This window comes from Pithys albifrons, chromosome 3, assembly GCF_047495875.1.
Source record: "Pithys albifrons albifrons isolate INPA30051 chromosome 3, PitAlb_v1, whole genome shotgun sequence".
Lineage (NCBI taxonomy): Eukaryota > Metazoa > Chordata > Aves > Passeriformes > Thamnophilidae > Pithys > Pithys albifrons.
In genome coordinates this window covers 25,883,594-25,908,591 of record NC_092460.1, presented here as the reverse complement: position 1 = coordinate 25,908,591, position 24,998 = coordinate 25,883,594, and the positions used below count along the sequence as shown (strand labels likewise).

Genomic DNA, 24,998 nt, shown 5'->3' with positions numbered 1-24,998 from the left:
TCTAATTTGTTTAGACAGTTGTCAAGTTGTGATGTTAGATACTGCTGTGTCTGAGTGACATTTTCTGATTATGATTTCTCAACAGGAGAAATATAGTGGTGAGAATGTGAGTGTGAGAATCCCAAGATAAGGCAAAAATTTTGAATTAATTCACAGGAATTAGTGCAAAATGGTGTATAGTTATTCAGTTATGTTAATGGTGCATCAGTAAAAATGTTATCTACAAAGAAAGTTGCCACCAGAGCTATCTGCAAATTGCTTTTTACATTCACACCTTTCTTCCTTCTTCCCCTTAGAACGTCAGAGGAGACGGGACAGAAAGGATCATGGGACTTGAAATATGTATTATGCCTGTGATATCAAAATAATGGCTTATTCCTAGATTGCATTTCAAAATTATAACAGCCAGTAAAGTAAAAGTGCTTCTCTCTCCATCCCCCCTGCCAAAAAAAGGTCTGTAGGAGCTGTGGCAGGTATCAAAATTGCTAACTCTGTTTATTGAATTGATGGCACACAATTTAGGTCAGTTCCCACACCTGTTTCTCTTTACTTTCTTCCTTTTTGAACATAACTATCTCAGTCAGTGACAGCTGTGACATATTCTTTTTATTCATTTACTGTTCTACTTTTACATTGCTATGGCAGCTTATTGTGCATATAGACATCCATCTCACAGAAAGCAGAGGGCTTAAAGAATTGCATAGGAATACATTGCACTTGTTAAAAAATACAAACCACAAATTTGCTATGGGAATAAAAAAGGAAATATAATAATTTGTTAGATTCTTAAGACCCACCTTGTTTCACAAGGAAATATTGAGCTGCTGTATATATGCAGTCTGCAGAGAACCTTTTCCTGTGCTTTAGTCAATTCTTCAGTTATCTACTCCCTTGGATGTAGTAGAAAGTAAGGCAGATTTGAGCCTTTAAAAAGAGATACTCCCTTTATAGATATACTATAACATCTCCCTAACTGCTCCCTTCATACAGTATTGTCCAGGCTCCCTTTGGGGTTGCGTAAGAGATGCTTCATCTTTTCTGGACTTACCACATGCAGAGTGGTGGGGGGAAGAAGCCAAGTGGGCCCACACTGGAGTTCTTGGACAGGGTGTAACAGTGTATTGAGCCCCTGCCCCATCTTCCCTTCTCTCACAGAGAAGTTTATTGCTCACCTTGGGACACTGTCCTGGGCTACCTGTCTCCCTTCACGGCATGGCCAATCTAGCACTGAGCTGATTTACAGAAATGAACTTTGGGCACAGTGTTATTCAAGGTAGAACCAGTGCAATGCCTATGAAAGTTATGTAACAGGTGATTGTTAAGTAAGGATGTAAGGATTTAATTGTTAATCTCTTTTTGAGGACTCTTTCTATGCTGTAATTTGCTGATTAGATCAGTTTTTCTGATTTACAGAGAGATACAGAAGCCCACTTATCAGTCAGTTAAGTCCCATCTGATTGTGGAAAGAATTAAAATGGAAAGGAACTTGAGTACTACTCTGTTATGTTTATACCAAATGCTGATATTTGAGGAAGATTTAGGTCCTGATGGACTACCCTTTGAACTCACTTGAGGACTGTTTTTAAATTGTCTTCTCTGGGCCTAGACATCTATGAATTTATGTTCCACATAACCGTAAGTGAAAACCCACCATTCAAACATCTAACAGGAAACAAGTTTCTGAATATTCTTTTGAAGATGAGAAAGTTATTAGGGCATTGAAATCTGAAGGCATTTCAGTTGATTTAAGCTGAGTAGTTTTGAAACTATTTTGTTATTTAATCTTTGGCTTGGTCCTTCCACATTTGCTTTTACCTATTACGGTTTTGGCCAGACTCTTTCATGTAACAAACTATAAAATAGCACCGTTGTACTATAAAACAGAGATTTTTACATACTGTGTGATATATGTGTATTATTCATATGCTAAATTTTACATACTGCATTATATGGCGGAAGAAAGAAGTTACCTATACTGTTGCAAAATAATTACCTGGAAGAGTCATTACTGGTTTGAGAGCCTATGTATGCTTTAACTGTTTTTAAAAATCTTTTGTCTCACAAATTGCAATAAACTGCATGTTTGCAAGAGAAGGAAGAATAAAACTATCTTAAAACAAATGCATCTATAACCCATATTCTGTCAAAATTCCACAGATGGAATTAATGGATGTTTAAAACTGTATATGTTACCTTACTGCTGCTGTTACTGGGAATGTCAAACTGTGCAAATATGAAGGGGTAGACAAACAATGTTATCAGACACTGTAAAACAAACAGCCTGTTGCTTGTATAGAAGTGCAAATAAAAAAACACCACTTAGACAAGGCTGATGAATGACTCCAGCAGCCAGTGTTCATAGGTTAATTTAGTGCAATTGGATCCATCAAAGGCCCATAAATTTGTAGGCTTTTGAGGGGCACAGGACTTTAAGAGTTTTTGTGCAGGACATCTAAAACAGGTTAACAAACAGTAATATATCAACCTCAGAATTTTTAGCTCTGGGCTGGTTAAAACGTTCTGTTCTTTAAAGACTTAATATTGGAATGTTTAGTTGCATTGTTCACTGGGAGAATGCCCATTGGTTGAGATTGCATCAAGCTTTTTAAAACAAAGGTTTTTTTAAGTCTTCCAATGTTTAACAAATAATTTATTTACAGCAAAGTATCCTGCAGATGGCACATTCATTCTTCATTCTTGTGGATGGCATGTTCTTACATTCTGTAATTTCTGTTTCCTGTGTTCCCTCTACTTGTATTCTTCAAATGCACTTCCTGAAGGTTTAGAAAGAAAAATTTATTACAGATATGTTTTAATACTTTGTATGACCACAAAACTTGTAACAGTGGGTAAACAGTTCCCCAGAACGCTGGAGTTGTTAGACCCCCCCCCTTCTGCCAGTTCACAGAGAATAGTCTGCAGAGAACATTCCCTTGTGTTTGAACCAGTAGTTCAATTATCTACAGGGAACTTGACTATCCACAACTTCTGTACCCTTAATTTTCAGTTCTCCTGGACATAAATGGTCCCTGTCATTGTTGATCTTGGCAGAGGAAACATCTGCTTACTGGAATCTGGATGGGCTTTGGCATACAGTGGGTACCAAAGATGTTCTTTCTTTCACACGGACATTTGCAGAATCAGGATGTACCAGGGCCGGGGAACTTCAGAGCTGTCACTGTTGGATTTATGGAGTTTTTTGGGCTTTGGTACCCAGTGTTTTCAATATTGGTCTGCTAGCTACATATTGCATAAGTGGCATATTAGATATGTCAGATTTTTTTGGATAAGGCCTTTAGGAGGATAAAAACTATGGGTTCAATGTAGGAGCTCCAGCCAAATAATTTGTATTTTCAAAACAGACAGAGTGATGTGTCAAGCAAATTAAGAGAGCTTTGGAATGAATAATGCCTTCTGTTCACTGCCGTTACATCTACAGGCCAGTTCCCAGTAGCAGTGATATATATTTCATTCATATTTCATATGCAAAATTCATATATTGTATATATATTTCAGTTGGATTTCCTTATTTGCCATGCTGCTAAACATTTGCTGGGCCTAAAGCTTTGACACATCTGTATCAGACTAAGGGCAGAATTGTTGAGTGACTCTCCATATTTATAATCCTCAGCAGAAGTCAAATTGTTAGTTAACTGAAATCATGTCTGTTGTTCTAAAAAGCCAAGATAAAAACTCTCTCTGTGAAATGTGAAGCATCTCTATCCAGCATTACCACTGCATTAGCTTCTATTAAACCCTAAAAATTGGGAAGTGAAGCCTCTAGAATTTAAAAAGTAATAAGATTTGACTGCTTCTCTGATGGACAGAAAGAAAATGGAAGCTATTTTTGAACATTACAGTTTTGTGGGGTTTTGGTGATTTCCCATATAAAATAATATTCTATATATAACTTTTCCATTTAACTTCAATATCTATTAAACATAAAATAAATCAGAAACTGGCAAAGGATCAGAAAACTTGAGCTCACATAGAGCGTATTAATTTTCAGTGGATTTGGATTGGATTCTGATGGATATGAATTGAATTATTATTTTAAGTATATAAAATAAAACCAAAGCAGTACTAGCAATTGTTACATTAATTATACCACTAACAAATGAAAAGCATCGAGCCCAACTCAATTTAACAAGCTTGGCCTGTCAGTGATGATAATAGCAAAGTATTCATAATGAAGAAGTGTCTTTTTTAGGAATCTGCAGTTCTAGACTAGATTAATCACCTAGTAACTCTGCCTGTGAAAAGTTCAGAAGGATGCTGGCTTGTCTTCATTCTATTTTGTTAATATTGCTGTAGAATAACTTCCTTAGCATCAATCAAATACAGAATCAGAATTGTCAACAGAATTCTTCTGAACCATAAATTAAAATATTTTCTGATTTTCCTTGCCTGTTTCTGTTCCAGCTTTTCCAAAACTACCTTTCCTGTCTTTAGTTATCCCTAAGCTGTACCTCAGTTTTCACCCTGAAATACTCATTCTGTGTGAACCCTTCAATTTTCACTGATTTTCATTAAAATCATCATTGCAGTGTTTCACAGGATTCTGCCAACATCCTGCCTCATTCTACAAATGCCTATATCTCTTACAATGAAGTAAGAAAATGGGAATTTCTTTACTCATCTGCCCATTTTTTTTTCTACACAGCAACAAAACAAAATATTCTCCTTGGTGCTGACCCTAGGTGCTCTTCTTTGAAGAGAGTTTACCAGCATATAATAAAATTTTACGTGCTACATTTTATTTGCAAAACGTCATACATTCTTAAGGACTGCACATTCATGATCTATAAAATGGACAATGAGAGACTTAAAATGAAAGAATAGCTATTCTGCGTTGGAGTGATTTTCAAAGTATATTTAGATTGAAAATTAACTGCCATTTTTTGCAAATGAAAATATAAATTATTTCCACCGCTGTTGTTGTCTGACTTTAAAATGGCTTTATCATCCAAATGAAGCAGATATTAAGATGCAGTGGGGTTTCAGTTAGAGCTTTTAATACTGGCATGTATGTGAAAAAAAGCTGTCATGATACACAAACTAGCTTTGAAATTGAAGGAAGATGGCAGGTTACTTGTAGAACATTTTCTTCTCCAGAATCAGCATTTTGATGAATAATGACAAATAAGTGCCACTAGTGGTAGTAGCCCTAACATGCATGCCAGAAAATGCTTTGACCCACAAAACCACATTTTTTCATGTATGCAATGCTGAGACTTTTTGGGATTGGAAAAAAAAACCCACCAAAACCAAACCACAGGATGTGAATGCTTGCATCAGGTTCTCAGACCTACATTTGTACTGGTAGAGAAGAATTTGTCTAATATTGCAAGTCTTTGACAAAAAGGTAGTTGGAGATCAAATTGCATCTGTGATGTTCGTTTTATTGTCATATCCTCTAGCTGATATTCAGACCCAGACAAAGGCAATAATCATTTTAAGATGAGAGATGCAAAAACTGAACTTTATATGTCAGTTCATGAATGGAGAAGTGCAGATGTCTAACCAATTACTTTCAGCATGGATCTTTGGAGACATCACTGACATAAGGATAACAACTACCTCAGTCATGAGGTGGTCCCGTGGTGTAAAGGAGAGCACTCCAGACTCTGAATCCCAAGGTCGTGAATTCAAGTCTCAGTAGGGACCATCCCCTGGCAGTTAAATGTCTCCCTGCCATCCCAGATCTCGGATGCTAAGCAGAACTTCACTGGCACTGTCCAAGCTCGCTCGGCCGTGGCAGATGGACCTCAGGACTTAAATGGTGAGGCCAGTTCTGCACACACTGTGCCTCACCTAAAAAATCCACTGCGCAGGCTGGAAGGGTACACCCATGTGGGGAGAGCCCTGCCCAAATCTCTGTTCATGAAATCTGGCCGTACAACCTCAGTCATGGCAGTGGTCATTTAACTGAGATGGAAGGGTATTGGGAAGCATGCAGCAGCCTTCTTATCCTTTTAGGACACACATTCAAACCTCGTATTGACATTAAAAATTCTCTTGCTCTACTGGTAAAAATGGAAAGTCTAGTATTTGTAGTAACAGGCATGATATCTTAGCTACAAGCTCTCTGGGGTGTCTTTGAAAGCTTTACAGTTCTGTGGGCAGTGTGATCGGTATCATAAAAGCAGGACTGGAAAGTAAGAAATGAGAGAAAATTATTCTCTGAAGAGGCCAAGTCCTTCTATCTGTTACACCTAAAAATTCCTTCATTGGCTTGGTAATGTGGCATGGCTGCAACAGAAATTAGGATTGGTGCTGTTGTGCGTATTTTGGCCTGTAAATGTATCTGTGAGGTGCTACTGAGCCAATTACAAAAGAATCTGCCAGTCTTAGAAAAATTAAAGAGAAATAATGTAATACTTCTTCTGTTTTCTTAATGGCATTTTCTTAAGCTAAAAATACTAATATCTTTTCCCTTTCTCTCTTAGTCCCACTCAGTATTTATTTAAATTTTGAAGATTAGATAAAATCTGAAAAGTATTTTTGAATCTACTTCTTATTCATATTTTGTTGTTATATATATTTATGTATATTTTTCACATATAGATCTAGGGAAAAATAAGGCTCGAAAACTAGAGGAAGAGCAAAACTATATCCTGGTGTGCACCTCTTTTGCTCAGGGTGCAAGGGCATGGCATGGCACTGCATTCATGAACAAGTTCAAGTTATGCTAGGAGTGGTTTAGATTGGATGATAGGACAAATTCCTTCATAGAAAGGGTTGTCAAGCACTGCAATAAGCTGCCTAAGGAAATCTTGAAGGCATTTAAAAGATGTGTAGATTTGGCACTTAGAGACATGATATAGCGGTGGACTTGGCAGTGCTGGGTTAGTGATTGAACTCAATGATCCCAGAGGTCTTTTCCAACCTAAATGATTGTGTGATTCTCTTTTACCAAATTTTAAAATCAGCCTTACCACATTAATTTTCCAGGTCAATTATTAAGAACTTTGTGACATTGGTTCTGTGTCACTGTTTCATTTAGAAAAGTCACAGTCTTCCCTCACATATACAGTTATTATTAACTGTAGTTGAATAAACTTTTATTAGCATTTTCTCAGGAGAGAAAGAGATGAATGAAAGAAAAACTAGATGGGACTGGCACACTGAAGACAGGACTTTAACTCCCCTTCTTGCTCTTCTTTTGAACTTCAAAAGTCCAAATATATATTTAGTGTAAAAATAGCTGAAACCATTACTTTACTTTCCAGCACAAATATTGAAAGTTTCTTGATGTTTTAACTCCAACCTCACTAGCTAATATATTTTCTCATTAAATGACATTTTAATCTGTAGACAATGTCAAGGTTTATTCTCACAGTTTTAGGTTAAAAAACCCAGTTTTGATCCGTAATGTTCTCTGGTTTAGCACCTGTTCTCTCTGCTATAAATTAAGGAACATCTCTTTTGGGTTGAGAAATGCTGACATATGATTGAGTTGCGTGTCTTTAATAATATCTGCTCTCATAACTGACTACAAGTGAGGTATAATTTTATAATGGATTTGTATTATGCAGTTGAACACTTCCAATTTTTAAACACTTCTAGAAGGTAAATACCTAAGCATTTCTCATTTTAAACAGTCAGAATTCTAATGAGAGCTTTAAACAGAGCATTCAAATAGCAAGCAATTAAAAAAACACAGGCTCTGAATAAGCAGAATTGATAAGTGATCACTAAATGAATGAAGAACACATCCTGCAGGATGGTTTGGGTTTTTTTCTTTTTTGTGTGGTTTTTTTAATCTGTAAATTATGCTGCATATAAAATACATCTAGTATATCATAACAATGCTTATTTTCTAGTTTTCAATATACTTTTATGTTTCTTTGTGAGTAATGGTCCCAGAACAGGCCAAATAATGGTCTTATAAAATATTTTATTTATTAGCTACAAGGAAAACTCTGCACATACAGTCTCTATAATTTTATTAAGACAAGTACTTGATGTTGGCCTCATAGCAGCAAAAATGCATTAATCATACAGTACCTGTCCCTCACTATTCAAATTAGTCCATGTAGTGTAACTTATATTTGTAATGTAATGACTAAAGATCTGCATTAACACAGCCTATAAGCAGGAGATTCCTGCTCCAATGAAATAAGATATTCTACCAAGTTGTGTGTAGGAAGAACGATCTGCTCAAGGAACTGGGGAAGTAGATCAGTTACTTAAACACTAAAATCACTTAAACCAAAACCCAAATGCTGGATTTGTCATTTAAAAAGTTAGGGGAGATGCCAAATAAAGACTACATCAAATTTATGAGAGGCATAAGAAACTGATTGTCTATGAAGTCTGAGAGTAACTGCAGAACATTTTACATATTCCACTTTACCTTAAATCTTGCATTTGATAAGAAAATTGTAAAAAGATAATATATCTTACATATATATATTCACCTTCTATGTATGATATATATCTCATATATAACATATAATATTGAGAAAAATATATTCAAGCAGAAAAATTGCCTAACTGAAAAATAATTTGACTTCAGCATAACTATTTTTTGATTAAAATCAGTGACATATTAACACTATGAACTAGCTAAATATATTCATATTGAGAGAGTCTATTTAAAGAAAGTATAAACATAATTGTCTTTCTTAATGGAGCTATGTACAACTGCTGAAAAAAAAATAAAGAAACTATTATATGACAATATGTACCAGAGTTTTTCCTAATTAGTTCTGCTTATCTTCCCTTCCCTGTATTTTCCTTTTATCTGTCAAAAATCTGAATAATAATTTCTCCTTCCCCTTCTGTATTTTTGTTTCCTCAATAGAATTTTTTCTATCCACAAATAATAATGAAAATGTCTTTGATTTCCCCATCAGATTTCTGTTATTTTATTACCAAGTTCCTATCAAGAAGAATTTATGACTTTTTTTTCCTTCCGTTCAACTTTCTTTTGCTTTTCGCATACATTTTCTTTAAAGGTGTTGTTTTCTTTAATATTAGTTTTTCTGTAATTTTATTTTCTCTACCTTTTATTCAAAATCTCATCTTTTTGGTGTTAGGGTTCATTCAATTCTTCAATATTTTGCATCTTCTCAACCCCTTTGATCCAATTCCCTCCCCTTTCTTTTCTTGTGCTCCTCAATGTCCTTTTACTGCCCTTTTCACCTCTTGATTTTTTCTCTTTTTAATTTCCTGGATGATTTCTTCTGCAGTTAGGCTTTCTCAGTTACGTATTCTCTATTTTCTTTATTCTTCCAGTTCCCCTCCTGAATACTTCCTCCCCTGATGCTGGAGGAAGATACAAGGCCTTTCTTCTGGTCCTTCCTGTTTGTAAGAAAAGTGTTCTCCTGCCTATGTTTTGAACTGGGAAGAGGACAGCTGCCTAAAGAATGACATCATTCCTTAGTCCTCCAAGGAAAGTGGTGTGGAGTTCCATCAGAGAGCTGGCAGGTATCTTGTCTCCTTTATTTGAATGTTTTACCAATCACCTTAGCAACGAGTATGGGAAGGAGCACACAGATTACCGGCCAAGCCTGTTTCCTGCTTTTCCAGCAAGCCTTAAGTGTATGTGCACTCAGCTAAGAAAAAAAACCACAGGGTTTTCTTGTCTATAGTTGAGCTCTACCTAAAGACGTCTTCACTTGTTGCCCTGTGTGCCCTTTGTGATACTGAGGGCTAAGGTGGTACTTCCTAGGAAGGATCACACAGACCCTGCTTTAAGAGTTTGAAAACTAATGAAGAAGAGGTGAAGGGATTCCATTCTAAGGATTGACTTATGGAAAAGAATGGAACTGGAAAGATTGCAATTTTTCTTTTCATAAATATGATATTAAGGAAATTAATATGCAGTACTGGTTTCCTGACTTCCTATGAAATCTTAGGTTTTCATGCAGTCCCATTTCTTACAAGCAAAATTTTTGAGATAAATGCAGGAGTGGGGCCAACATGTGTAGGACAGGCAGGGTCAACAGCAATAAAATAAATCAACAGAGAGTTACAGCAGAAGACAGATAACATGTAAAACAGATGTTCAGAACTTAAACAGGAGAGATGGTTAGACATAATTGTAGCCTAGTCTAAAATGGATTTTCTGAACTATAGGCTCTATTGATACATATATATACAATGTATCCAGTATCACAGGAACAAAAATCTGGATATTCTGAACTCCACATCTATATAAATAATACCAATCAATAATAGAAGTGCTTGGAGGATATATATTATACTTAAAATAATTGAAATGAAGTATGCAATGTTTGCAGTGACTATCCATTTAATTTAGCTCTGATAAATAAAAAAAAAGAAATAATAAAGAAAGAAAAAAATTTGTTCTTTTACATGCAAAAGGAATAGCAGAAGAGCAGTGTTGTCCATTTTGAGCACTCACTCTACCTCTCCCTAAAAGGGAAGAGTGAGTGAAGTGATTCTGGATAGATGAGTTGTTAAACATTCAGTGTTTGGTTTCTGTTTTGAAAGAAGTCTTAGGTGCTATTTATGATTGAATGACGTGAGGACTTATCACTTATTACTCTATAGCAGGATAAAGCCTTACAGCTACTGGCTTAGCAGATCCATGTTTTATTCAGTGTTTTAAGAGATGAGATGGAACACACCATTTCTTACTTATTTCCTACTATGGAAACTGTTTTCCAAAACTCCACTAAATCTAGTAGGCAGAACACATCAATTGCTTTCTATGTTACCAGCCTTAATAGAATTTTCCTTACCTAAAATACTTAGGGGGGTTTTGGTTGATTTTTTTTTCTTAGCTTGGTTTGTTTGTTTGTTAGTTGTGAATTTTTCCCAGCCTGGCCTACCTTTTGTGCTTTTGGCATATCAGTGTGGCGCTGAGCACGTACAGACCGTGCAGATTTCGGTGGCTTTATTGGAGCACAATACATCTCCAGCCTCCTCAGGTCACAGCTCTGGAAGCAGCATTCATCCACTATCCCCTTGTGGTGTAAGCGTCTACTGCTGGATCCATACCCTGTTGGCTTACCTATGCAAAACACAAGTGGAAAGGTTTTATGTTAGAAAGACAATGCAAGGATCTCACAAACAGTCATATCATTAACTTGCTTTATAGTAACTGAATCACCAATGACCATTGTAGAGCCTACCTGTGTGTATTTATTCTAAGACTCTGTTCTCAAATACACCTTTGAAGGACATTCCTGGAAACAGCCAGCTTTGATCTCTGTATATGGGTGTTTGCTTTTTAAGCATTTGAGGAATTTATACCTTTTTAGAAAATTATTATTAAAATATTTTCTTGAACTGTCTTACCATTGAAAATGAAGAGGGATGAAGCTCAAATCTGGCATTTACCAGCCTTACAAAGGAATTTGTCCTTCAGCGTTTGGATGAAAATTGATTATTGAGCTAACTGAGGTAGCTGGTGTGTAAAGATCACAGATCATGACTGTGTTGTAGACAGGTATTTCCTAATAAAAAAGGCTGCACCAAGCTACTTTGTGAAGTCGGAGTGTGTTCCAGAGGGGAAATAAATACTGTATACAACTGCACAGGCTGTAAGATCTGCAAGCTCCAAAGCTAGTGGGAAGCAGGAAATAAGGTAACAAAGTAACTGATGAACGGCAGCAAAAATAGGAAGGTGGTTGATGGAACAGATAAAAGCAGATTTTATATTCCATAAACTTGCACAAGGTAGGAAATGGCACTGACATGACATGGTTTTCCTGTGTTTTGCATTTGCACCAGGCATCTGTAGAAACTACTTAATTGGCAAATATTTTGCACTTTTCACTCAGCTCCAGTAAAGGCTGACATTTTCATTCATACAACTCTTACGCACATATTTTTGTCTCCTTTTCCCAAGTGGTTTACGATTTCCTTACTAACTGCTGATTTCTCTGCTATACTATGCAAAGATTAAAGACCCACTATTTCCTGGGCTTGTTTGTATGCAACCTGGTTGGATGTGTAGTTGCCCTGTTATGACTAAATAGAAATGAAGGAACAGTAAATTCACAAAGAGTAAGTAGTTGTTTACTCACTACATCTGTTTTAAAATTCTTGTAGAATTTGATTTCGGACAGTAAAATTCTGAAAAGATTAAGTGTACTGTTTTGACATTTTCAGCATTAAATATTTCCATTTACAGAATGATACACATTGGTTAAGAACCGAAAAATATGGAAAAAAAAGGAAAGAAAATTGCACCAAGAGCCAAAAAATGAAGTAACTCAGTCAACCCTACCAATTTCTTGTCTTACCCCCCCCCTTTCAGTTTTATCACTGAGACCAAAGATCTGTTATTCACAGAGTTGGGCAGGAGTTTACATTTGAAGAACTACTCAAGCTAGATAAAGGGCAAGGGTATCAAAAAAGATGAAAATTTAGTTTCTCTTTGGGAAATTATTGTGCCCAGTGCTTATATAGCAATTCCAGGTTAATATCAATGTACTTGTCCTGCAGTTGTCAATTTGAAAAGACAACTCTGCATTTTGCATTTCCCTGTGATTAAAACGTGTATGCACTGATGAAGAACCCTTGAGGCCTTAGAATATCAGTAAATGAAAAGACCTCTAGTGGTATAGTATGTCACATTTTAGCCAGCAATACAGACAACTAAGAACTAACTATCCCTATGAGCTTTGTAACCTCAGACAACAGGTTTTTAAATGCCTCTTTTTTTTTTTTTTCTTTCCTGGGACTATAAATTAAACAAAAAGAAAAACATGCTTACTTAGTATATTCTAATCCACCAAGGGCCTCTATATTGTACATTGCCTGCTAAATCATTTGTTTCATAAGACTAAACAGAACAGCAAGCCAGAAGTAGATTAGAGTAATATTTTGGTTTGTCTGTGTGCATGTCTTGTTTCATGTGTATCATGGAAAATATTATAAATATTAAGATGCAGAGTTTTGTTTTGGTTTTTTTTCCAGACTATTTTTCCTCATTGAGTTATAATATAAATTACAAGCTCTTCCCTGGAGTTGTTTCCTGAAATCTGTTGTTTTAGCCTAATATCTAGTTTAGCCTATTAATCCAGTTGTTTTAGCTTAATACTTTTAAAATTTATCAGTCATGATAGAGTGTGGAGTGTCATTAATTTCCAGTATACCCAGAGCTGTGCCACATTTTGTCTTGCTCCCGTTTAAAGAGTGGAAGAGTAAATTCTCTTCCTGGGTATTCCTAATCTATCCAGCTGAACTATAGGTACAAAGAACTGATTAGTTAAGCTTCTCTTTCTTTTCTCAGTCTGCCAATTTTGCCTAAGCAGCCACACCTTGAAAGCTTCTGTTCAAGTTATTTTACCCTTCAGTGTCTGAATTCAACCATTTATAAAGTTGATAAATTACCTTTAGTAACCTATGAAGCAGTGCCTGACTCATTAAGTATTCAGTGGCAACATTTCTTCTCACTATCATATGCATCAATAGTTAAGACCAATCCTGGATTCTGGAATCTTTCTGGTGAAAATCTCAGTGTACTTCAAAATAATTTTTAGCGTAGCCAGGCCAAAGACATCTATGCGTTAATTTTCTTTCTGAAAGGATAATAATTTTATGAAGGATTATATAATGTCTAATTGCTCTTTAAAATATCTGTATGGTATGTGTAACAACATTGGAATGGAATCGCTACCACATCAGTGATGTGGTCAGCTAGGAAACTTTAAACTTATTTATTTATAGGCTTAGATATTCATGTGTTACATGGCATAGTAAATGCTCATCCTTCATAAAGAGATATAATTAGCCTTGTGAAGTTAGATTTTTTTCTTTCAAAAAATATTTTCCCAAGGTTTTTGAAAGACCTAAGCAATCAAGTATGCTTAACATTTGGGCAATATGGAAAGTGATAGTAGCTAAAGTGCTAAAGTACCTAGAGAGCAAATTAATAGAAAAAAATACTCTTTTTCAGTAATCATGATTCTCAATCATGACTGAGAAGTATCTGATGTCTAAAGTAATTATAAACCAATAGATTTTAAATTTCTGCTGTCCTCTCAAGTGTTGCAGTTTACAAAGATGCTATCATAGAGAAAGGTGAGATAAACAATAACAAGGAGATACTACCACTTCTACAGACGTTATCATTATTTGGCCCATCTGCTTCTGGAAGGACTGCAGGATCAGACGGTCCCAGTTCATCAAGTTACCAAAGTATACATTTAGATCTTGGCAAATGCTCAAACTCCTAGATAATGTGTTGGACTAAAGGATATGTTCAACAGTGATCACATGCCTGAGTGCTCTCCTACATTGGGGCTGGTGTAACTAAGCACTTAACTTCTCATATTGGTAAATAAATGGTTGATGGTTCTGCATTTTTAATATGATTTCTGTTCCACGTTTTTTTTAATAATATTGCCTTCAATATAGACTGGACCTTCCATGTCACTATAGTGTGAAGCCATACAGTTCTTTCTCATCTTTCTGACATAATTTGAGTGCTGCCTTCAAACTGTTGTCAAAAAGTTCCTTATATTTACTCAACCTTCAAAGTGCTGCCTGTGGACATACCACAGTCCTAGGCATTCCTTTTTGCTGACATACACCCATTTCCTTGGAGGTTTGTTTCCTTTTTTGTCAGTTGCCAGCTCAAAGGAATTTCATATCATGTAGGTCAAAGTTTACTTAATAGAATATTTGGCCCTTGTTTAATCAACTCTGTCAAATACGTGAATGTTTCTTTCAATGTGTGACAAACAGATACAAAGTATAGTCACACTATTTTGAAGTCCCCTGTAGAAAGCAGACCAAGGTATAGAATTCCAGTAGTTAAACAACTGACTTCTGTACTAACAGCACTTCCCCTTAAATAATCCAGAGTCAGTGGAGTAATTCAGTAGGACTTACACTAGATTTCTCTGTTTCATCCCAACCCTTCAAAATATCTTACTGTTGCTGCCATTGGTTCTTTTCTACCAAGGGTTCCAATGTGAGGAGCACTTGTGCAGGTGAACTACAGAAGTTTTGAATGTCAACTTATCTACACATTCTGTGTAGGATCACAATTTACTGTTGTAGTATTGACATTAAAAATTACATAAGAAATGGCCCAGGATAAACAAAAAGCTAATGTACTCTTTAGGGGACTCTAGGAGAAACTGGGGTTAGGTGTCCTAGAACTTTTATGTGACTGTGTATTTGTTGTACTGCTTTAGCCAAGCAGTAGAATTCGAGAATGCCATGTAGACTGTAATTCAGAAATACATCATAAATCTGAAAAATAATGAACTGATTCATAACCTACTATTAGAGTCAATCTTCAGTTGTAACTGCAGCTTTTAAAGTATTGCAAAATGCTATTGGCCTATTGGTGTGCTCGAGTCTTGTAGCAAGAAACTCACAATGTTTCCATCAAAACATCAAGGCAATATAACTCGTACAATTTTGAAACATTGATAGCAGCTTAGTGCCTGCATGTATGTGAGCATCCTGTAAGGCAGTAAGTTGGTCAGAAAGAATTTTTCTGTGGCCTGAACAATAAGGTTGAGAGTCTGTGGTGCTGTATACAACACAGTAGCTGAGCAAACTCATCCTGTGTGCTAGATCCGGACTGGGAGCTGGCAGCTGGAGTGCTTTTGAGTTGCCTCTATTGTCTGCCTTTTAGGGATGCTGATTTTGAGATTCATTTTGCTCATCTTTGCTATCTGAAAATTAGGGATGTAGTTTAAGATAGTGAAGTCAACAAGGAGGTGTGTCTAGAGAGTGTCTTATTCCTGTGTTGAATGTTTTGCTTAAAATTAAATATATCTGTGTCCTCTGAAAGAGATAGTTTTCTTTCTTCGACTACAGATCTAGTCTTAGCGTATGTGCACAACTTCTAGGAGTTCTTCTTGAAAGCAAATGAATTCCATTGAAAATAATTTGTCATAAATCACAAAATGTATGCCCCTGCAGTAGTACAAAGCCATTCTCTTTCATTTCCAATTTAACAATTGAATATAATTACAAATTTTTCTAAAAAGCATAGCAACCAGTGTACTGTTTAATTATGTATCTCCATACCTCTTTAACTATGTTCTGTATGTCAGGCTAGTATGTCTGTCTATTTTTGCATTATAAATGCATACATATGCAAAATAAGAGATTGTTGATATCTCTTTTCATCTCCTTATAATCTTAGACAAATGGTTTAATGTTATATTGGTGATACTTCTTGAGGGTGCTCTGGAATTTCTAATCTGTACTTGGAAAACTATGAGTCAATGTTCAATCAGTAGGAAATGCCTGGCTTTTGATACTTCTATGAACTGTTAAAACAAACAAACAGAGAAACAAATAACAAATCTTATGGACTGTTGTAAAGTTCCTTAACAGAAATACCTCAAGATATGTGCAAAGTAGGCAGTCTGCTTTTCATGTAAATAAGTTGCATGCATTTTGAAGCGGCAATATTTGATGTTCAGTTTTCATTTTCCTTCAATGTTTTGTTAATGCCAAAAAAATAATTATGCTTAGACTGGTTTTTGTTTGTATTCATCAAAATGAGCATATATTAGCATTTATAAATTCTCAATGAATGGGTGCCCTAGCTCTGAAATCTAATTTAATATGCATAAGAATGGAGGATAAGCTTTATCAGTATTCACAAGTAAAATCTTTATGAAAGCATATGCATTTGTTAATATTGAGATATTGCACCAGAGTTACTGCTTTGTGGAATACTGGATTGCATTAATTACTGAGTCCAAGGCATGAGAAATTTGCTTGTTGCTCTGAAATAATAGGCAAGTATGACTGGGAAAACATAGGCACACAAGATTGATCTGTAAGAGAGATTAATCAGTACTTCACAGAGTGTTTTGCCCAAATAAGTAAGATTTATAAGCTTCACCTTATGAAAAAATGATAACTCTGATGTTCCAAATGGAGAGTAAAATGACCATCTCACCTCTTTAAAGTCAGTGAGACAAGTGTAGATTTATTCCAGAAGGTGTCTTAATTTTTAATTTCTGTCTGTATTTATTTAGTCTGTCACATAGTTGAATGAGGTATTTTTTTCTCTCTAGAAATATGCTTTCAGAAGCATTTTTTTTCCTTCATTGTCTATTTAATTGGTAAAAAATTCTCCTCTTCCCCTAACTTTTTTTCCAAAAATACAGCACTTGTAGCAATTTCCTCTCACATATAGGTGTGCTGACCTCCACTCTTTTTATGGAACAACTGTTTTGGAGGCCATCAAGTGCACTAAGCAGGTGATAGTGCCATTATGCTTCAAACAGTAGTTCCTAAGCCATTTGTAACATGTGAAGAGAAGGACCTATAGTTTTGAATGTTGCACTGGGATACGAAACAGGAATTTCAGAGTTTAGAATTCTTTTAAGGAGAAAAAAATTGGAGAAAGAGTGGGAAACAATATAATGTATTATTTTACACCAATTCAGTGCTCTAGAGGGTGAAAACCTTGCCGACCTAGCACAATTTACAAGCCTACGTCAGATTCCAAGGCTGGAAAGTGCCAGATGCTGCCAAAAAATATATACTTTGGCAAGGGAAATGCTTTGCTGAAAGGAAATTCAGTATTGCAAGAAAAGCCAGGTTTATCAGGGTTTAGGACAAGATAATTAGAAGCCAATAGGTCATTGTTGCATTTAAATGTTTCTCCCATAGTGCATCAAGGAGGACAATGGTAATACAGACATCCATCCATAATGAGAATACATTCTCTCCTCTTCTTGTATATGCTCTCATAGTAAATAATAGGTGCTCATCATTGTGTGTGGTGGAAGGAGAAGCAGTCATGACAGGATCTTCCATATCCTTATACAATAGCCAATGCAAAGCTTATTTTTATTTGGATTACTAAACAAGTGCAAAACCCGTAACTGTGTGAAATCATTGAAGTCACTAGGAAATTTCTTAGTGTGGTGAGGATTATGTCTTGATGAATCAGGTGTCGAAAGTTACTTATATAATAACCTGATCCAAGATGTATTAAAATAAAAGCAAAACCATTTCCATTGTCCTTAGCAGGCTTTGCAACACGCTGACAAGGAACGAGCACTTGTTTTCAATTGCAGCCTTACAGTCCAGTGAGTAAATGCTCTCTTAGTGGCACCTAGAGAGATTGCAGGGGATGGGTGTGATGAGATTCCTTGAAGGAGGTAAGAAGAACAGAATACTGATGTACAGTGTGAAACAGAATGACTGCTATGTGGTTAACATCACTGACAGTGTAAAAAGCAGTGCAGTGGTTTGCTCTGTGTAATAGGATTTTTAGCTTACTCTCAGCTGTACTCTCAGCTGTACTCTGAGAAATAAAAGCAAATAACAAATAACAAACATGGTACTCTTGCTTCTGCATTTTGGCTTCGTCATCTGATTAGAGCCAGAAGATGTGAATGCCTGTTAAAAATCCTGTCTAATACCTTTCCCCCTATCCAGGAGTGCACATATTGACACACATTACAATTTTATTTTTATTCATACAGCAGTAGCCGTTGCAGGAGGGTAGGCAGGTGAGCATAGGCCCCTGTCACCTACTGTAGGAGTAGACAATTTTCATTCCCTTATTAGAAACAAGTACTGGTTGACAGCAGGCTGAAAATGAGCCAGCAGTGTGCCCAGGTGGACAAGAACGTCAATGGCATCCTGGCTTGCATCAGAAATAATGTGGCCAGTGATAGTCCCCCTGTGTTCTGCACTGGTGAGGTCACACCTTTGAGTAGTGTGTTCAGTTATGGGCCCCTCACTACAAGAAACACATTGAGGTGTTGGAACATGTCCAGAGGAGGGCAATGGTGCTGGGGAAGAGTCTGCAGCACAAGTCTGATAAGAAGTGGCTGACAGAGCTGGGGTTATTTAGTCTTGAGAAAAGGAAGCTCAGGTGAGACCTTATTACTCTCTAAAACTAACTGAAAGGAGATTGTGGTGAGATGGGAGTCAGTCTCTTCTTCTAAGTAAAAAGTGATAAGAAAAGGGGAAAGACCCTCCAGTTGCACCAAGGGAGCTTCAGGTTGGACATTAGGAAAAATTTCTTCCCTGAAAGGGTAGTCAAGCATTGGAACAGTCTGCCCAGGGAAGTGGTGGAGTCACCACCCCTGGAAGTGTTCAAAAGACATGTATGTGTTTTATGATATGGTTTTGTGGGTGTGATGATATTTGATTAAGGGTTGGGCTTGATGATCTTGAAAATCTTTTCCAACCTTAATGATTCTATGATTCAATAAGTGTGAAAATAGAAAAGAAAGTAGGAGGGGAAAAGAAGGTAAGGCCATAAGGGCCTGGCTCACTGCTCACACCAGTTTTGTATCTATTTACACTATTAACTTTAGTGGATTTACTTGAATGTGCTCTAAGCTCTGTTTAGTAAGATTGACATTACTGTCTAGAGTTTTGTCAGCAAAAAGCACCCAACTTTGTACAATGATGCAGCAAGAGAGCACAAGGAATAAACAAGATTCATCTTTGTACCTGTGAAATATTTCCTGAAACTCAATTAGACTTTTAGTTATTGAACTTTTCTGTACAAGTCAGAATGACACTACCTTAATTACTTCAAAAATTACTTTAAGCTTAGTAAATTGACTTAATGTCTTGGTAAAAGTTCAGCATGTTTTTTTCTTACTGCCAACATTTTAGAGGGGAATTATTTCCCAGAAAAATTATTTTTGATTGTCTGCTACTTTTGCCATATTGTGATGCTTTTATTTGTGAAGTTTGGCTTGTAAGATTCCTGATTAGAAAGGACAAATTAACCACTACATTCAAAAAGGGAATTAAGACAGAAAGATAAGGAAACAGATTCTTTTATCTTCTCTGATGTTAAACAGTACAGTGTCCTAAATTGCAAGAGCTGTTCTGCAGAGACAGATAGTACTTAATTTGAGTAATATTTATGGACTCTATCAATTATTTGCAAAGGAAAAGGCTATGTCAGTGCCAGGAACTGAACCTACATTAGCATAAGCACCAAACCAATGCTTTAACTATATACTTGTCTTTCTTTAACCTTATTTTTGAGTCAGTATGACATGTAAAAATCTAATCTTGAAATGAAACATTCATTTGAGGTCATGATGCTCCTGTTAAATTTGTCAAAGGAGATAAAAAGAAAAGTGAAACCTTCCAGTGGAGTATATGGTCATTAGGGAGTGAGGATGAGGTCATTGAGATTGGAAAGGGACAGTGAATTGTGCCTGGAAATAAAACCAGAACTAAACCTAGCTAAAATATACTGTTCTACTTGATCCATCTTTCACTTACGCTGGTTTTCTACCTGTTGTAGCTCCATTCTTTAGCGATTTAATATTGCAATAGGAGCTAAGAGAATCAATGCCTGTGGCAGGAACATAAAGAAAAAGAAGTCAATGGTGAATAACAAATGAAACTATACTTGCTCTCCTTGTGCTTCCAGTTTGCCTTGTTATCACTGAAGATATGGAGGGAGATTATAAAGAAACACTGGTATGGTGCAGGGAGAAATTACCTCAAGTATAACACTTAAATACTGAAACTACAATTTCTGTAGATTCCTCAAAAATGGAAGTGCTTGTAGGCAGTAAAGTTGGTTTATGAAGCAAATAGGAACTAATCCTTTTACGGGGCTGACAATGCCCTCTGCAGTCCCAGTTTTTAAAAGGGAATGTGGTTTCTGAGTAGATTTATTTTTAAGTTCTCACCAAGTTTCAAAGGCTTTTCAGGGAAGTTCAAAGGTTTCAAAAGTTAATTTTATTTTAAAGAGTAGTTTTTCTAAGTAACCAGAATGATTTCTGTCTTTTATTATTTCCTTTCCAACTTGTTTAGGCTTGATTAATGATTGAAACCTCCTCATCAGTTAAAGATGTTTTTCAATGGCTTCTTTTATTTTGCAATCTTGCTGTTCTTTTGTTTAGCCAGGCTTCTTCTGTGGGCCATATGGAAATACTATAAACTTTGAAAGGGCTATGGCAATGTCCAGATTGATCTGGCCTTTAAATTCCAGGTGCTCACTGACTTCTTTGAGCCACAACATCCACAATTATTTAAGCAAAGGAATCCAATTTAGCAGAAAAGCAAAAGGATGAATAAGTATGCTTACAATGGTATAGAACTTTGCCATTTTCCTTATTGGTGTAATAATACAAAATCTTAATTGTGACCCCGTAGACTGTTAGATGCACTTTGTCTGCAAATCATTCTTCCCAAAGCTGGGAAAATGCTTTTGCACATCATGCCATCCGTTTCATCAGTCTAAGCCTATCCTTGCTCAGGATCTATGGTGGTTATTAAAAAAAGAAACAAAATAAAAGGTATTGTGAAAAAAAAAGCTAGTCTCAAGTGTCCTTGGCCACTGGAGGGCTTACACAGTATCACAGACAATAAGAAAAAAGAACCAAATAATTTCTATTAAATGCATTTCTAAAGAATCTCTTTTATTCCTGTATTGGTTATTAGAAATCATAGCTATTTTTAGTTCTCAAAACTTCAACACCTATCATTCAATTTTTATTCCTTTAACTGCTAATTAATCTCACAGACTGGAGGACTTTCAAGAAATCTTCTGGTCATCTGAAAGCACAGATTCTGAGTTGTGTCTTGGACATAGGCATCAGTATTAAAGCCTTTTCAAATATCTTTTTGAGAGTCTTTAGATATTTAATTCTGTTTGTACAAGTTACTGAGCTGTAACTGAAATTAAGAATCCAGTGTTCAAATAAAGATTCAAGATATTCAAAGGAAAGTTATGTTTGAGCATACTCTGGTACCCAAAATTTTACTTAATTACGTAGTTAATTGTAGTTAATCTTACAATTAAATCTGATATTAATCTACATAAACTGAATCAAATAGGATAGAAAACAATATTTCTGTGCAAGAAAACCTAACCCCAAAATCCTTGCAAGTTTTCTTCTTTGGGTCTTCTACCTACTTTGATACAACTAAAGGAGCAGACAAATGTCCAGGTGATGTTAAGTCATTTTCAGATATTATAGATGTGCAGTTGAAGAGTTTTTCATTTAATAGCATATCCAGATTTTCTCATTTTCCACTCAAATGACAATGAAAAAATAATTCTTGCCGCCTCCTACCCTGTTATTATTTATCCATTTTCAGTGTGGGTGTAGGTGCCAGCAGTACAATGTTTCTTTCTCTTAGGCCTTCTGTAACAAAACATTTTAGAGTTCTTTCTGTTCAGAGTGATTTTTTGGATAAAGTATGACCATTGCTCTGACCAAACCTTTGGGCAAAATGTATACCAAATGAAATTAAATTTTCTGTGGTTTGGGAAGGTTGCATTAATTTTTTTCACTTGTTTGCTGTTTGTTTTTTTTTTCCTTTTACATTCCTCTAAACTCCTCTTTGGTAGCCAGAAAAGGAGGTTCCAAAGTAATCCAAGGAGGCTGTGCAGCCTCTCCAGAAGTGAGAGTTTAGTGAAAATGACTGTCCATGTAAGATTCCAATCTAGGGGCCTTTACCATGATAATGCTTTAATTTTCCCCATTTTTGAAATTTAGAAAAGTTTCAGGTCTGTATGGAGGATAAAATCTTAGATGGAAGTACAATGAAGTCACTTTCACAATTCTGCTTCTCTAATTTGGGTCTGAGTTTTCACTTCCTTGTTTCTAAATGATCACCTAAACTGCATCTCTTGTGATTTGGCTTAATTATTTGCAATTTCTTGTCATCTGTCAGTTGCTTATGCCTCTCATGGATTCCTTCTTCACTTCTTCTGTTACCACTTCATCACTTTTCTAATGTATTTCCCAAACCCATTCCAGCATTGTAGGTATTCTTTGTTTATCCCTCTAGCAGTTAGACAGCAGGGCATTAAATAAGCTGTTGCCAATTTAAACTTCTTAATTGTTTTGACTTTCCGTTCAGCATCATAAAACTGCTATGCAATCAACTGTGATCACTCTAAAGATAAAAAACACACAAAATAAACTATTACATATGGTTTTCTCTATGAAACTTCATAACAGTATTGTTTTAGACCAGATAAATTTAATGTATATCTCATTTGGAATTGGTGACAATAAAATAAACAACATCTTTGCTATTTTTTTTCCAATCTTAGTGATACAAAGCATAAACCAAAAGTTTCTTGTGCAGGAAATAGCTGCATACTATAGACCTGTATAGGACTGAATATCATTCTCTCTTTACATGTCTGTCTCTCTACTTGCACGACCGTGATCTTTTGCCAGTAGCTACTCTGCAGCATGTTCACAGCACACTACAGGTACCACAGGGGCATGTAGTGCCTCCCCAAAGGCTTCTTGTTTCATCAAGGGTATATATTACCTGAACATTACATGAATTACATGCTGTACTGATACATATAGATTTTTTCTTTGATTATGTGAAATAGAGTGATGGAGCTGTTGTAATGAAGCTCTATAACTAGCAAATAAATTTGAGCACTGGAATTTCCTGGTTATGTTTCTATTATAGAGTTAACTGGCTATGTCTCTGCAAGATTTGAATGATTCCGTGCTAACTGATAAAATTTACATAAGGTTTACAAAAAGGTTTTCTGTCCTTTGAATGCTTCTTATCAATTGTTCTTAAGATCAAGGTCTATTGAAAAATGTAAACAAAGTATTTATCTGACTAGGGCCTCAGTTTATTTCTACATTATTCTTAAGTTATTGGATTCCTCTTACATTAAAGGCTGTCTTTATGGCTGCTCATACATTATCCTGAAATCCTATCATCACACACACACATATATAAATATATATATAGACACACATGTTGTTTTGCTGCAAGATTAAAAACCAGGAGGTTTTATAATTGTTGAATCTCCTGGGCAATGTGTGTTGCTGAAATGCCTGGAGACTGGCAGTGACATTGTTTGTAGTAATTGTTTTGCTGTGTTATTTGTATACAAAATATAAGCTGTAGGTCCATTTCTTCTTCACACTAGAGGGCTCCTTCACACTTAGTTAGCAGTTTGGCAGCACCTACAAATCAGAGCAGTGGAAATGCTGCAGTGCAAGGGTTTGCCTGCATGATAGGACATAACAGGCTTGCAGTCTCTTCTCGTCACAGAAACTGCTTCTGCGTATCATAATACTGTCACCTCAAGAGCAGTGTTAGAATGGCCTGTGATAATTTTCCCTCCTTCATGTCACATAATGTGGGAAAACCAGAAACATTATGGAACTATTTCTGAACAAAGAGAGGTTAAGACATGCTTCCCGTTCAGTTCAAAGATATTTATGAGAATAATAAAGGTCGTAATCAAGCCAGATGACAAACTGGAAATCTTACCTTGAATGCTTCCTGAAATTCTGGCCACTAGGTAAGGTTGTCAGAGGCTACTGAAAATCATGTCAGCTTCTCTTTCTGCTGATGGAGTGGCTGAGTTGACTTAATTTCAATAGTGGGACTGATAGGTTGAAGAAAATGCTTGTGTAGCTCTGCAAGTTGCAGTAGCTCTTCCTGTCAGTATTTGGATTGGTGGATCAAATAACAGACAAGAACTAGAAAATTAGGAGAAAGCTTAACTGTTGCAGGAAGGATGCCTATGCCATATGATAACTACTCTTGACCATTTTTTAGACCAGAATGTCAGAACATTTTAGCTTATAAATACAGCTCTGAAATTTGAAAAATATGTAGATAGAGAAGATGTGCAAATCAGGAAGTAAAACACTTGTCACATGTCTGTCTTGTTCTCTGAGCTCTGTCTTTCACAATATTAACAGTATTCTTGTCTATACAGAAATTTCTTGTTATTAATGAGAGCAGGCTTTCTTAATATCTATTTTACATGAAATGTTATGATAGAGAATCATGAAACTTACTGATAAAATATCTGTGTGCTGTAGTTCAGTAACCTTTCAATTTTTTAAAATATCTGAACTCTATTCAGTGAGAAGAATTGTGTAGTAAACAGTGTCCATTCAAGTAATAGTATCAGAAATGTCCCCAAAACACTGAGCTATGTTGATATTTGAAAGTATTGCTACTGTTCTCCACAACTTCAGCACTTAAGCTCTACTCTGCTCTTTGTCAGCTTCATGCTTGCGAAATGTCACTGGAGTGACAGCTGGTGAAGGCAGAGAGGAAGCACTGAAAAATGCTTGGCGCATTTGCCT

At 36.0% G+C, this 24,998-nt stretch overlaps 1 protein-coding gene across 3 annotated transcripts in view; it reads right to left on the bottom strand.

Moving 5' to 3' along the window:
- Positions 1 to 591: 591 nt before the first annotated feature.
- Positions 592 to 24,998, bottom strand: part of IGF1 (insulin like growth factor 1) — a 50,463-nt gene continuing 26,056 nt past the window's right edge. For all 3 annotated transcript variants that reach the window (XM_071551071.1, XM_071551072.1, XM_071551070.1), the window contains 2 exons: positions 10,806 to 10,987; positions 592 to 2,774 (listed from right to left, as the gene is read on the bottom strand). In XM_071551071.1, the coding sequence (XP_071407172.1) occupies positions 2,715 to 2,774; positions 10,806 to 10,987 (242 nt within the window). In that variant the 3' untranslated portion in view covers positions 592 to 2,714. The remainder of the gene's footprint in view (positions 2,775 to 10,805; positions 10,988 to 24,998) is intronic.